The 15,290-nt window shown below is 49.5% G+C and overlaps 1 protein-coding gene across 4 annotated transcripts in view; it reads right to left on the bottom strand.

The window, feature by feature from the left end:
• Positions 1–1,958: 1,958 nt before the first annotated feature.
• Positions 1,959–15,290, bottom strand: part of CD74 (CD74 molecule) — a 60,038-nt gene continuing 46,706 nt past the window's right edge. For 2 of the 4 annotated variants that reach the window (XR_015297542.1, XR_015297543.1), the window contains exons 8-10: positions 14,691–14,759; positions 2,525–3,226; positions 1,959–2,446 (exon numbers count right to left, since the gene is read on the bottom strand). Coding sequence is in view for 2 of the 4 variants with exons in the window: in XM_086931300.1 (XP_086787426.1) it covers positions 3,222–3,226; positions 14,691–14,759 (74 nt within the window). In the remaining 2 variants the exon portion in view is untranslated. Of the gene's footprint in view, positions 3,227–14,690; positions 14,760–15,290 lie in introns of all 4 variants that reach the window. The other 2 variants (XM_086931300.1, XM_086931301.1) reach the window with 1 other exon arrangement.

Below are 15,290 nucleotides of genomic sequence, written 5' to 3'. Positions count from 1 at the left end.
GATATATCTCAAAGACCCGGAAAGCGGGATTCCGGAACTACTTATTATTTGTAACTCCCATGGGAGACTCTCGGGATACACAATTAACTGGACTAAATCAGTAATCTTCATCCTGAAAGGGCCTGCTTCGATACTCCCTACGGACTTCCCATTACTGATAGCGGAAGATTCCATTAAATACCTAGGAATACACATTACCAGAACCCAAGTGGACTTTTTTGTTAAAAATCTGGCACCACCACTAGAAAGACTGAAACGAGACGTGACACATTGGGCGACACTGCCCCTTACACTGCTCGGGAGAGCGGCTTTATATAAAATGAAGGCACTCCCTAGATTCCTTTACATCCTAGAAAACACGCCGGAGACAGTCCCGCTCCGTTATTTTCAACAGGTGGCAGCACAAGTGACTCTCCTCCTATGGGGTAACCGACCAGCTCGTATAGCCCAAGTGAAACTCCATAAAAGCTGGTACGATGGGGAAATTGCACTTCCAGACCTCCGTTTGTATTACTGGGCGGCGCAACTTAAAATAGTAAATCACTGGATCCATATACCCCGGACTGACCCAGCATACAGGGCAGACAGCGAACAACTGGGTACACATAATATGTTAGAAGTGCTTTATAACAAAGGCTCAGTCTCAAAGTTGACGGGTCCGACTAAACACACAGCCCAGATCTGGCACGCAGCACAAGCTAAATTGGGATGGAGAGGGGTGGTGACCAAACTGACTCCGTTATGGGACACCAAGAGACTAGGGCACTTAAGACGTAGTAAAGGATTCACGCACTGGGATAATATAGGCATATCCACGGTGGGAGACCTATGGAAAAGAGGAACGGTGGTGCCCTTTGAGCAATTACAGCAACAATACCAACTAGGCGCGAATGAAAAATTTAGATATGTACAAATACGGCATGCCTTGTTAAAAGGGATACCGCCAGAGACAGACCTACCAGAGGCCTCCCCGTTGGAAGAACGGCTACTCACAGAGTTCATGGAAAAGAGGGCCACCTCATTTACATATTGGAAACTACTACATAACTTGCCAGACCCCACAGCCACACTTAGAACCAAATGGGCAACAGAAGTGGGAGCGTTTGATGATCAGGAATGGAATGAGGCACTAGCATCGCCTAGAGAGGTGGGAATATCTAGCAGGCTCAGGCTGGTGCAATTAAAGGTCCTCCACCGCACATACTACACGAGAACCACCCTACACAAACTACAAAGAGCAACACATCCATACTGTCTCAGGGAGTGCGGGGAGGAGGGAACCTTTTTACATACTATTTGGGATTGTCCGGTGTTGGTAGGCTATTTGCGCCAGGTGCTGCGCACCATGTCGCAAACAACGGAAGTGTCCCTCTTGCCAGAACCGAGGAGGTGTTTGCTGAATGTGTGGAAGTCTAACGACCTCTCACGTTATATGCAGATTTGGGTAACGTTGGCAATGCTACTGGCTAAACGAGACATTGCCCAGAGATGGGGGGCAGCAGAGACTCCAACTCTGGCAGCATGGTGTAGAAATATGGACTTAATAATGGTCACTGAACGAACAGTATACGCTACCAGGGGCAGCCCACGGAAATGGAATAAAATCTGGACAATGTGGAACCACTTTCGTGGAGACATTTGTGACCCACTGCCAGAGTCCGAGGGGGAGAGCTCGGATGAGGAGGAGGAGGAGGAGGGGTGAAGGATGAGCTGGAGGCTTTAGGGAGGGACAATAGGGGATCGATGAGGGTCGCACGCAGTCTACACAAGCTGTTGCAAAATGTATGTTGTGATTTCATTACCTTGAAAAACTGCCTGATTAATGCCACGAGATGTAATGCCACTTTGTTATTGCTTTAATAAAAACAATTTAAAACAAAAAAAACTCGAAGGAAGGCCATTGACTATCCCAATATGGGACCTGTATTGAGCTACCAGAAAAATAAACGAAAAAACACTTATTGAAAGTAGATCTTTATTCTCGCAGCAGTAACGTTTACACTGAAGTGCTCAGATTCGTTTTGTATAAACATTAAAACATTGAAGGTGTGCTATACATATGTAAGGTTACGAAGTCAATTCTTCATGATTAGAAAATCTTGGCGTAAAGATTAGTACAAGGTATGGAAATGGGTACAATTGTAGCACGATAAAAGGTAAAAGCTCAGCCACTGTACAAACAGTCCTCTCTCACCCACCAAGCTTCCTGTTCTGATCTTTAACCAGAGTATCCCAGAGAATTCAGAACTGGTGACTTAAACACACAGCAAAGGACTTAACATGGTGGGCACGAGACAGAAACTCAATGTATTCATTCCTAATCTGAGTAAAGTACGCACCCCGACCCCATCGCTTTACACTGTTTTAGGGGCTGCCTTTCGAGTCAAGAATCCACAAACACTACGGGCATATTATCAAGCCCCAGCGATAATTATCGCTGAGCGCACTTAGTGCGCTTTTAATTATCGCCGGCTATCACTGGGATATTTTGCCAAGCTAGCGCTGTATTATCAACGCTTAGCGCTATGGCAATAAATATTCCGGCGATAAGCTTGATGATAGGCACTGTGGCCTTAGCCCCACAATCCACCTCCCATGTTAGGTATGCCTTAGTCAGGAATTTAACAGACGTTAAATTCCTGAGTTAAGGGAGAGTTAGCACGTTTAAATTATCGCTATGCCTTGTTGGTAATATCTCGAAGGTGCCTTTGCGATATTTCCTATGTTGTTTTCACAGCCACAGCTACTTTCCATCTCATTATTGATGCGAGGAGAGGCATGTGAAAAATGGGAGCTAAGTCAAGGAATCACGCGCTAGCTTGTCCTTGTAAATAATGCGATAAAATTATCGCCGCTTTTCGCCCGAAAATGGACGTTAAAGTGCCGATAATTTTATCGCAGCCCCTTGATAATATGCCCCTACAGCTTTCTGAATTTTCAGTTGTGAAACCCAATGGTTTACACTGGACATAATACCCTCCACCCTTCAATTCTCCAGAGCACCACTAGCCCATGGTCATATATGTATATTTCTCAAGGTACTTTCATTACAGTAAAATCACAGCCCCAAGGTTGATGTGACCAATTTGTAGAAAAACATAAAAGCATCACAAGCTGCACTGCAGAATCACAGAATGAGAGGCAGCTGGATCTAAGGCGAGACATCAGGATAAAGTTGCTGATTCGAACTTGGATATTTGGGAGTCACCTGCCACCATCATTTATTCTAGGAAAAGAAAAGAAATTGGTAATGAGTAAAAGATGTGAACCAAGGTCCTCCATTTTTTTTATTATATATTTTTATTAATGTTTTAACGCACACAACCCATCTGTACATGGCACATTTTCAACGGAAGGCACAATTTGAAATACATAGCACGATTATTCAGCATCTGTAATTGAGACAACATCAGTATCTTAAGGCCATATCACAGTATATTGCATCTTGTTCACCCTGCTTATCAAGGCCTTCTTGAATATGTACATTCAACATCATTCCCCAGCCCCATGATCTCTTAATCTAGTGCCTCCCACCAACTCCCGTCCCACCCACACCCTTCCCCTAAACTCCCCCCTGCCGGTGTGCTCCTACAACATAATCAAGGAGAACTAAATACCTTTCTGTGCTAGGGAATGTAGGTCCCTGATCTTACTTCAGTCACACTGCAGTCCCATATGGACTGCTCCTGCTCCCACTCATTCCTAGACCATTCAACCTACCTACGTTGTTTGTGGACTGTCAGTTTCCCGAGAGCCTACCAGTGAACCGGCGTCCGATTCCACCTCCTGGCGCGTCAGCAGCTCCACCAATGCCTCCGAAGCCTGTGCAGCTTCCATCGCCTTGTCATTATTTACTCTTGGCCTGTTGGAGTCTAACCATACTCTCACTGGATGCCCAGTTCGCAAACTCCACCATCCATCGTTCTATGCTAGGGCCCTGCCTGGATTTCCATTGCCTTGTTAATTCTCGTTTAGCCAGCAACAACCCTAAGTCCATGAACTTATTTGTGATCTTAGTGCGCTTTGTGTGCGGTAACCAGTGCAGTATAAACAACCCCATGTCGGGTGCTACCTGTCTGTCCGTCACTCCGCCTAGGACCTCCATCACTTCTTCCCAATACGTTCCGAGCTGTGGGCAGCTCCACATCATATGCTGGAAATCTGCCGCTCGCGTGCTGTACTTGGGGCAACATGCCGTCTCTACGTTTAAGTACTTAGCTATTCGCTCAGGAGTTAAGTAATCCCTATGTACAATGTAGAAATGAATGAGCTGAAACCTGGCATTCCTTGTGCCCTTCCCACTATTTTAGTCAACGCTCTCTCAGGGATATCCTTTCCCAAGTCTATTTCCCATTTTGCACGCAGCTGCGTCAGTGGCTGCAGTCCCTCCTCCACCATTAGTCTGTAAAGGCACGTCACTGCTTTCACCATCCCCGCTTCCATTACAACATATTTGCACGTCAAGGACGTCTGGGGCTCCGATAGCCCCGTCCTCCAGTACTTCTGACTCGCAGCCACCAGGGCTGCGTGCAGCAAATAGCCCCCTCTAGACAGGCCATATCTATCATGCAGCGCCTGGAAAGGTAGGACTCCCTCTTCATATTAATCTCCTATCATCTACAGTCCTAGGTCTTCCCACTCCGCCAGCGCAGACCAGTTGCCCACATGTGGGAAGGCCGTGCACATGCCCAGAGGAATCTCCGGTGCATATGGGCGTGGAACCCCACTCCTACGCTTGTACCCGTTCCAACTCGCTCTGAGCGTTTTTTCCTCACTCGTTAAAGAGTCGAGTCGCAGTCGTTGCCCAAGAACCACAAATGAAAGAATATGCCTCGGAAACCACCTATCCTCTGGCCCCCTAAATTCCCTAGCTACTGCCTGCGTGAGCCACTGCAGCTGAGCCGTCAAATAATATCCTTCAAAGTCCGGGACCGCCCATCCTCCCGTGCTCCTAGGCCTCATCATCTCGGTCAGAGCAACCCGCTGCCTACCGGTGCTCCACAGAAAACCCCCACTAAGGACCGCAGCTCTCTGAACACCGAGCCTGGAACCCCGACCGGCAGTGTTCTAAAATAATAAAAAAGTCTAGGCGGCACCACCATCTTCAGGAGCGCCACTACCCGCAACCGAGAGCGGCAATGTGCCCCAGAACTCCATACTCCCTTTGATCCCTTGCACTGCCCTGCTCACATTGCCCTCCAATAAATCCACCTGTTCATGGTAGATGTTAGTACTCAAGTATTGTAGGCAACGAGGCTCCCATCTCATCCCCTTCAGTCCCGCAGGAGTTGACTTTCCCTGCAAGCCGGAAAAATGCAAGTCTTCTCCCAGTTCACGCATGACCCGGACATCTCCCCAAACATCCTCAACAGCTCTATTGCCCCGTATCGATCTCATCAGGCTCAGCCAGAAACATCAGTAGATCATCCACGTAAAATTATATATAATGTACAACCCCACGGATCCCTATCCCAGTATAGCGCCTCCCAGACCTTGCTTGTATTGCCAGTGGTTTCATTGCCAACGCAAACAGGAGTGGAGACAGCGGGCAGCCATGTCTTGTCCCTCGTCCCACTGAAAAAGGCTCTGACACCGTCCCCTCTGTCCGCACCCGCGCCGAGTCATAATATACGAGTCCATTTTACAAACGTTTCGCCCAACCCCATTCTGCCCATTACCTGAAAAAGATACGGCCATTCCAGGCTATCAAATGCCTTCTCTATGTCCAACGATAAAATCAGGGCCTTCCGTGTCAGCTAGAGCAGTACTCAAATATTCGCAATAAACGCCTTACATTAACAGCCGTGCTGCGTTTAGGGATGAAACCCGACTGGTCCCGGTGCACCAATTGCGTCATGTGCGGGAGTAAGCGTGTTGCCAGTATCCTGCTCAGGATTTTGTAATCAGTTGCCAACATTGAGAGTGGGCGACAGGCCTTCACATCCGATGCGTCCCTACCCGGCTTCAAGAGGGGAACGACAATAGCCTCCCTAGTAGTCCCAGGCAACGGTCCCACTGCGTATGCCTCCTTATAGACTACTTGCTGTCGCAGGGCCAGCAAGTCCACATACTTTGAATAAAATTCAATAGGCAGGCCATCCACCCCAGGTGTCTAGTTGCGGGCCATGTGCTCGATTGCGCTCTGAATCTCGCCCACCGTGATCTCACCGCCCAGCGAATCTCCCTGTTCCTTGCTCAAGTGCGGCATTGGGAATCCTTCCAAATAACCCTCTATGTCCTCTACATCCACGGCCAGTTGAGTGCAGTATAGATCTGCATAGTACCTGAGGAACCGCCCATTAATCGCCATCTGCGTATATAGCAACTCCGCCGTGGCTGCCCCCAAACCTAGTATCGGTTCGCCCCTCGGCAGCGGAGTGGGCAACCACGCCAACAGAGTGCCTGATTTGTCCCCCTCTGCATGCGTCCGTGCTCTATAATTCTTCTAATCGAATGAGCGCAAACTCTCCATCTGCACCGCAACTGCTTCCTTAGCCTCTAGCAATGCTTTGCCTGCCCCGGGTCTTCCCGGCCGGTCCCTTTCCGCTCCCCTCAGTTTGCTCTCTGCACTTTCCAGGTCCACTAGTAGCGTCCTCCTTACCCCCGCCACCTTGCTAATGCAGACACCCCTGAACACGAACTTAAATGCATCCCACTCTACTGCCGCCGCCGCCGTCCCCTCGTTCTCCGCAAAATATTGGGTAATGCCCACCTCCAACTCTCCCCCAAAGACTGGATCTTCCAACGCCTCCGGTCTGAGCCGCCAGGTCGGTATAAGTGGCCTCTCTCGGGTCCATCGTATCCGCACTAACAGGGCATTATGGTCCGAAATTGTCCTCGCTAAGTATTCGCTATCTATCACCTTGGCGTGGACATCTGGGGTGCACAGAATGGCATCCAATCGCACATGCAGATCGTGGATGCTAAAATAATAAGAATAATCCTTTTCCTCCATGTGCTGGGCCCGCCAAACGCCGACGAGGCCCCAATTAGTTTGCCACGTTCTTCTCGCTTTGGAGTTCCGAATTACTGGGGCACCCGAAAGCGGAGGGTGGGACCTGTCCTTGCCCCCATCTGCAATGGAGTTAAAATCCCCCCCAAATATGGTCGCCCCGGTCAAATAGGACGCCAAGCTCCCCGACAGGCTCTCAAAGAAGGACGACGGGTCAACATTCGGGGCATACACACTGCACAATGTCACATCCACTCTGTTGAACCTCCCTATCACCGCCACAAACCTCCCCTCTGGGTCAATCAGTTGCTGTGTGGGCTGAAACGGGATCCCTGCTCCTATCCACACCAGGGCGCCACTTGCGTATGCCGAATAAGTTGTGCAAAATACCTGCCCTCTCCATCTCTTCCTTAATGCCGCACCCTCGGACCGGCTGATATGCGTTTCTTGGAAGAGTGCCACCTGCACCACCCGCCTAACTAGGAATGCATGTACCTTGTGATGCCTCTGCATGGAGTGAAGCCCTCGCACATTTCAAGTTATACATTTCAGATCATGCAATGCCCCCATGAGTCAGATAGACCTTCCCCCGCACCCGCCCTCTATCAATGATCACACCGATATCTCTAACTACCCCCCAAACCTAGCCCAACCCCCCTCAGAACAGGTGCTACAACATTCGAACCCATCCAAACTACAAATCTAACCACTCCCTGACATTCTCAGGGACCTACTCCCACCCAAACGTATGGGAGGTGAGCCCTCAGCCTCAGAGAACGGGACGCTCGACAGACCTCCAGCCCGTGCTCAAGCCCCAGACCTCCGTGGCCTCGTATCGCCTCATTTTTCACAGCACATTTCTACCGCCCCCCCCCCCACATGCCACAGACCCCAGTCAACCTCGTCCCCTGCAGGACCCCTTCTCTTCCCCCCCCACACACCAGAGCCCACCTCATGTCCAGCCAGAGTAAACATCACCCATCTATGATTTCATCCGCCCTCCCAGCAGTCACTTGTGGCAACTTCAAACTCCCAGCTTCCGAGTGCTCATTATCCTCCTCTAGAGACCCATCTTCTGATTCCGACCTTGCAGGGGGGGGTGCCCCCTCACATCTGTGAAATGGCTGTGACAGCGTGCAGCGCTGCTGCCCTTTCCGTCTCCGTTTGTGTCACTGTCGGCCTCTGGGCTGTCGGTTGACGTCTCAGATTGCGTCTCAGCCTGCAAGGATGAGGCCCCTCTGTCTCATCCCCCACACCATTTCCTAGGTCTCCGATACATGCTTTATAAAACTCCAGCCAGTCCCAAGCCGCCTCCGGGCTGTCGTGAAAGGACATCTAGCCATCCATCATGATCTTCAGACGTGCCGGGTACATTAGAGAGTATAGTTACCTTTGTCCTGCAATACTCTCTTAACTGCCACAAACGACACCCTTCAGCGCTGAACCTCAAGCGTGTAGTCCGGGAATAGTGCCACCTTGCTGTTGCCCACTGTATAGGGTCCAGCCGTCCTTGCTCTGTTCAGCAGGAGATCCCTGTCTTTATAATGGAGCAGTCTGGCCACTACCTGCCTCGGCGGTCTCCCAGGAGACAGGGGCTTGGCTGGCAGCCTGTGACCCCTTTCCAATGTAAAAAAAAATGATAGACCCTCTGTTGCAACAGTTGCCTTCAGCCACTCCTCTAGGAAGTCTACCATGTTGGTTCCTTCAGCTCCCTCAGGCAGTCCCACTACGCGAATATTGTTTCTCCGGTTCCACCCTTCCGCGTCCTCTGCCTGCCTCTCCAGTGTTTGCAGTCTAGTCTGGAAGTCCGAGATCTGCACCTCCATCAACTTCTGAGCAGGCCCCAAGGTTTCCACAGCCGTTTCCGTTTGTTTCACCCTATCTTCCAGTTTGGCATGGTTCGCCCGAAGCAGCCCCAATCCCTGCGTCACATGTGCAATGTCCAACTGCAGTGCTTCCCTGGTATCCGTAATGGCCTTTAGTATTTGGTCAACCTGCTGCTGGAGCATCCCCTCCGATTGTACTTGCATACCCTTGGAAGCCTCTCCAGACATTGTCTCCTCATCCTGCTCCTTGGGCGCTCCCACCTGCTTCCCCCTTGTCTTACCCATGATCTCACAAGGTTGTTAATCCCGCACTCCCCCAGGGGTGGGTCCACTATCAGTCGCGACCTTTTAGCGAGATCTCCCGCCACAGCCCGAGCAGGTGGTCTTCACCCTCTTCCAAAGGCACCCCCAGACAGAGCCGCACTCCGCTCTCTACCAGTCCTAAGCACTGCCCCGGTCCAGCCCTCAGTTCAGGCCGGCAGTCGATCAGGCCTCCGAGTCTCCACCCGATGTGAAGCTCACACAATGACAGTTGTCAATGGCCCCCACGTTCCCTTCGTGGCAGGGTCTTGCGGTGTTCTGCCTCACTCATCAGCGGTGGGCATGGTCTTCCGCTGTGCCACCTGCCAGATAAGTGGCGTCACCCCGCACCGGTCAGAGCCTCCAGTTCGCTCTGCTCACTACTCCCACTGGTAGCCGCCCTCGTACCCTCTCCAGCCTACAAATCTGTTACGTTCTTTCACAGTGCCCTGCCCACTAGTCAAGCACCGTCACTCCATCCTCCCACTCTATTGCCGCCTGGGAAGGTCTCAAGATGGGGAGGTCACTGCATTATCAAGATTTGCACTGTGGCTGAGCTGCCCCCCCCCGAGCGTCCCATCGAACAGGCCACACCACACACAGTACCTCAGTCCCTCCGCGCTCTCCACAGGGTCAGCGCCACACTAGTGCCCCAGCGCCAAGGCTGTACTCAGGACCTGCTCGCTGCGGTCTCAGCGCTCCGCTGAATCTGTATGCCAGAATCTTCTCAGGTCCCTAGTTCCCCTATGATGTCGCCAGGTGGTCTTAATTCAGCTGTCTCCCATGTTCCAACTGCCTCTAGTCAGACCGCCTCTCCACCATCAGGCAAACTCTGCACTGCCTGCAATTAGCCAACACCGCCGCCAGCCCCGGGTGTAGTTCCAGGCTGCTCCCCCAATGGCCGCTCCAACTGTCACCTGCAGGGGGCCCTCCACAATGCCGGCTGAGCCCCGGTGGATCCGCGATCCGATCCGCACTGGGCCTCGCTCCCTCGTACCGTCTCACGCAGCGCCTCTGCCACCACTCCCGAAGCATAGAGGGAGGGGGGCCGCCTGCTGCCGAGCTCCCTTCACTGCCTGAGATGTGCCTCCTACTCCGGTACCTGTAAGCCGCCTGGGCGAAGCAGCGGTACACCACTCATCCAGCTCTGCTGGCCGCTGCAGGTCCTCGCCACAGCAGTCCTCAGCCCAATTCAAAGCGGCCGCCATTTTGGTCGCAGTCGGCCGCCACGACCCCAAGCCCTCTGCATCTCGTCGCCTCGTCACTCCCGCTACCAGACACGGTATCCAGCGGCGTCAGATCAGTCCCGCTGCACCAGGTCCCCTTCAGAGCTTCACGGGCTCCATAGCACCAACAGGCAGCCGGAGCCTTCACACCGCCATCTTGTGTCCAACTTGGGTGCGGGCGGCCCCTCGCTGATCGCCCCACTGCAGCGTCCCTCAATCGCCGAGATAGCAGCACCGGAGTCCCCAGGCACCCTTACTACTCCGCTGAGGTCATTGGTGGGGCTTCTTGGACAGCCCCTCTACAGGATCAGGGTCGGGGTCGGCGCGGAGCTCTGTGCTCACACGTCCGTTCCCATCCGTGTCTTGGCCACGCCCCCACCAAGGTCCTCCATACCTACAAATCACTGTAATTCTTGGCAGCACACTCCCAGTCAATTTTCAAACCTAAAACACAGATTTACATGTATTTTTTACCAGCTGTGACAGCATAGTATAAAATGTATGAAGAAAAAGTATTCAATCAGCTCTCTGCTCCAGTGCTTTGTATGCAACTATTTTTCAAATCTTTATAGGGGCAGTGACATCTTAAGGATTTTGGGGGCCGTGGGCCTAACATAATTTGGGGGCCCCTATTCGATACAGCTTTGAATTTACGAAACAATGTCAGCTCTTCCATGCATTCTTTGCCAGCTCACTTGCAGTGCACAGGCACACTGTCCAAATTTTAAATGTATTTACTTAGAATATTCAGAGATAGTGACGTGTTTTCGATATTGTATTACAGCAGCAGCTCACTAATATTACTGCAAATAAATTGTTTGACACCCTCCCATTTCTCATATGTGAGCTCATCTTTTGATCTAAAAGGACCTTTTTTTTATAGATGTTGCATGAAACATAAAGACAACATTTCTTTGCAAACTGACTAACAGACTCTCACACATCAACCACATTAAACCAGATTAAATGAAAATTGTATTTAAAACAATCTGTTTAAGAATTATTCAAGGTCATCCGGGTAAGATTCAGCAGAACAGAGCTGGCTCTATCAGGGGGCCCCCTGAGAGACTGGGGCCGTTGTCAAGAGTCCACTTTGCCCATGCCTTAAAAGGTCTCTGTATAACGGAGGATCAACCACATGCTCAATTCGGGAGTCGTGTACACCCAAGCCCCGTGCAGGTAAGAACGGTGGAGCAGAGTTGGGGATTAGACAAATGTCCACAAGGGAAAATGTATTAAATAAATATTTTCCCCTTGTCGTCGTCTTTCAAAATACCCCCTCACCCGGCCCCCGCTTTTACCTGCATGGGCAGCTGCTGGTTGTGTAGATATTTAAAATAGAAACGGGTGGTACAGTTGACAAGATCTGATGAGATCACAAAGTCCTCTCTAGATCCAAATGCTGACATCAATCAATCAATCAATCAGGGTTTTATATAGCGCGCTTCTCACCCGTGAGGTCTCTAGGCACTCGTGGGGTAGGGGGGTGGGGCAGTTCTGGATCAGTTGAAGAGCCATTTCTTGAGGTCCTTCCTGAACGAGTGCAGGGTCGGGGAGCATCTGATGTTCACAGGGAGCTTGTTTCAGGTCTTGGCTGTGATGTGGGAGAAGGCTCTCCCGCCTGTTCTGTTTCTGCGGATGGGGGGGGACTTCTACCAGGGCGAGGTCGGCGGATTGGGTGCGTGAAAGGATAATCTCTCATTGAGGTATTTGGGTCCGATGTTGTTGAGTGATTTGTAGGTGTGGGTGAGGACTTTGAAGGTGACCCTCTTCTTGACGGGGAGCCAGTGTAGGTCTCGTAGGTGTTGGGTCATGTGTTCGTGAAGCGGTGTCCCGAGGATGAGTCTGGCTGGGGCGTTCTGGATGGTTTGGAGTTTTTGTCGAAGGGTTCTGTTGATACCGGCACATAGGGCGTTGCCATAGTCCAGTCTGCTGGTTATGAGTGCATGGGTGACGGTTCTGCTGCAGTCGGGGGGATCCATTTGAAAATCTTGCAGAGGATGCCTAGGCAGTTGAAACTGGTGGAGGCGACGTGTTGATCTGGGGGTTCATGGAGAGGGAGGATTCGAGGATGATGCCGAGGTTTTGTGCATGGTCTGTGGCGGTGGGCGGGCTCCCGAGGGTGGCGGCTCACCAGGTGTTGTCTCAAGCGGAGGTATAGGGTCCGAGGATGAGGACCTCGGTCTTCTCAGAGTTGAGCTTCAAACAGCTGTCTTTCATCCAGACGTCACATTCTTGCAAAAAAAAAAAATAATTTAAATTGCGGGCTACGCGCACGGTACGCGTACTGTACGCGTACGGTGCGCATACCCCGCGATGTTTTTGAATTTTATTTTTATTTTTTGCCCTTGGGGTCCTTTTGGGAAGGGCTAGAGGGTTGAGGGGTCTCTACCCTGCCCCCTTTTCGTGTTTTCCACTCTTGTTTTGGGCTCTCTGGTGCCTCAGTTCTTCTGAAAAACAAGATGGTGGCCAACACTTCCTGGTTTGGACAGTTTGGAATGTTGACAGTCGACTGCCAGCCATTCAGACACTCGCTCGCGCACGTAAGGGTACGCGTACATATATATCTATATGTGCTCACCGTACGCGTACCGTACGCGTACCGTACACGTACGGTGAGCACATATAGATATATAATTTGCTCAAATTCAATTTTCTCAACAACTACTGGAGGGATTTTCATCAAATATAGACAAGGCACTACTGCATACCTGTCCCTACCATTTTGCCAAGTTTGGTGTAATTCCGTTCAGCCGTTCGGGCTGTAGCCGTGTCTAAAGGTCCCATAGAAAATGCCATTTGAAAAATTTCAAATTCAATTTTCTCAAGAACTACTGGAGGGATTTTCACCAAACATAGCAAAGGCACATCTGCATACCAGGCCCTACCATTTTGCCAAGTTTAATGTAATTCCATTTAGCCGTTCAGGCTGTAGCCGTGTCTAAAGGTCCCTATGGAAATTAACATGGGGAAAACCCGTTTTGGGACCCCCCTTTCGGCCCCCGCTTGACGAATTCCCCCGAAACTTTCAGGGAAGGAGCGGAGCGGAGCTGGCCAAAATTCTGGAAAATTACACACAGATTCCTCAATCGGCGCCAAAGTTATTCCCAATAGAATGTTGAGCGCATATAGATATATAATTTGCTCGAATTCAATTTTCTCAACAACTACTGGAGGGATTTTCACCAAATATAGAAAAGGCACATCTGCATACCAGGCCCTACCATTTTGCCAAGTTTGGTGTAATTCCATTCAGCCGTTCGGGCTGTAGCCGTGTCTAAAGGTCCCTATGGAAATTAGCATGGGGAAAACACGTTTTGGGACCCCCCTTATTTCTCGGCCCCCGCTTGACGAATCCCCCCGAAACTTTCAGGGAAGGAGCAGAGCGCCCTATCTTGTTGGAGAATTTTGCGAAGATTCGTCGACCGGCGCCAAAGTTATTTCAAATAGAATGTTACGGATTTCCTATGGAAACTAAGCCCTAACTATATCTACCTACTGGCGTATATATATATATATATATATATATATATATATATATATATATATATATATATAATATATATATATATATTTTTTTTCTCACTTGAATCAAAATGACAAAAATATGAGCTTTAATATATATATATATATATATATATATATACATACATATATTAAAGCTCATATTTTTGTCATTTTGATTCAAGTGTGAGAAAAATTCAAAGAGTTCATGCTCACTACCCATCCATATCTTTAGGATACCATCTATAAACCTGGTACTGAATTGAATTTTATCACACCATTTTGAGTTTCTTCTTTTGCCTTGCTGTTTTGAGCACAACATTTTTTGAACAAATGTAATATAATTATGATATAGTAATTTAGATTATATGTTTTCTAGCCCTGATGAAGTCCGTTGATGATGAAACATGTTCGCTAGAATGGAGAAATAAAAGAAGATTCCAGAATACTCTCAATGAATTATTCTGTGATTTGCTTTCAGACAACAGGATGAGAAGGGTGCTCAGCGGACCATTAATTAATTATTTGGGAGTTTTTCTCTCATGAGTGATTGGCAAACGTGACATAATAGGAATACACAAACAGCAGTGGAGACATCACAAAGACATTTCGTGCTGTTTGAAGACAGCAAACTTACTGGTCACATCTGCCTATGGCTACCCACTTTTGAACTATTGTCCACTGACTGTCCAATTGGAAAGAAAGAAAAATATTTAAGAATAAGTGGTGTACGTTAATGTGGTTTTGTGTCTAAGTGCGTTACTGGAGGCCTTGTCAGACTATTTTCTCTATCATCACGAAGCCAGTGGGTGATAGTGCACTTTAGTAGTGAATATATTTAAAACATATAAATGGCACAGATGAGAATGGGAAACAGATTACCAAGAGTTGATTCTTGAAGATTGTCCTCCATCATCCAGCCCAGAGTGGATCCTTCACGATCCAGAAAACCTAGGGATACAGAAATCAGAGGGTCAGACTACCCTGGTGTGAAAGGCCTGCTGTGGTTGGCCCTCGTCAAAGAGGGCATGCCTTAAACCACCCGCAAGCTTCCACACAGTCTCCCATATTCACTCTTTCTGTTTTGATACCAGGCTTGTTGTTCAGATTTATGCGAGTAATCCATTCCTGGACACTTGCCTCAGATTGGGCAAGTCAATTCCTAGCAAGGATGCTTTGGGATGCTAGTACCATCTGTAGGGCCCTCATATCAAGGTACACATGCTACTTGCCCTGGCTCCCTTTACAAATGTCCACACTGCTTCTTCATCCATCCATGCCCTTAAAACCTTAAGTAGCATGCAGTGAGGTGACAATCAATGATGGTAACACCAAATGTCAACCTTGGGATAGTTTCTGTGCCTCAGCGAACTGCATGGATACCTTTTCAGGTGGTTGTCGCAGGTTTCTATTTGTTCCATTGGTACAGTGTGGAAAGGGCATGGGCTGACAAGACCGTGGCCCACAGAAACCCTAAGGTGT

This window comes from Lissotriton vulgaris, chromosome 7 (assembly GCF_964263255.1).
Source record: "Lissotriton vulgaris chromosome 7, aLisVul1.2, whole genome shotgun sequence".
NCBI lineage: Eukaryota > Metazoa > Chordata > Amphibia > Caudata > Salamandridae > Lissotriton > Lissotriton vulgaris.
This window is presented reverse-complemented; position numbering and strand designations above follow the sequence as displayed.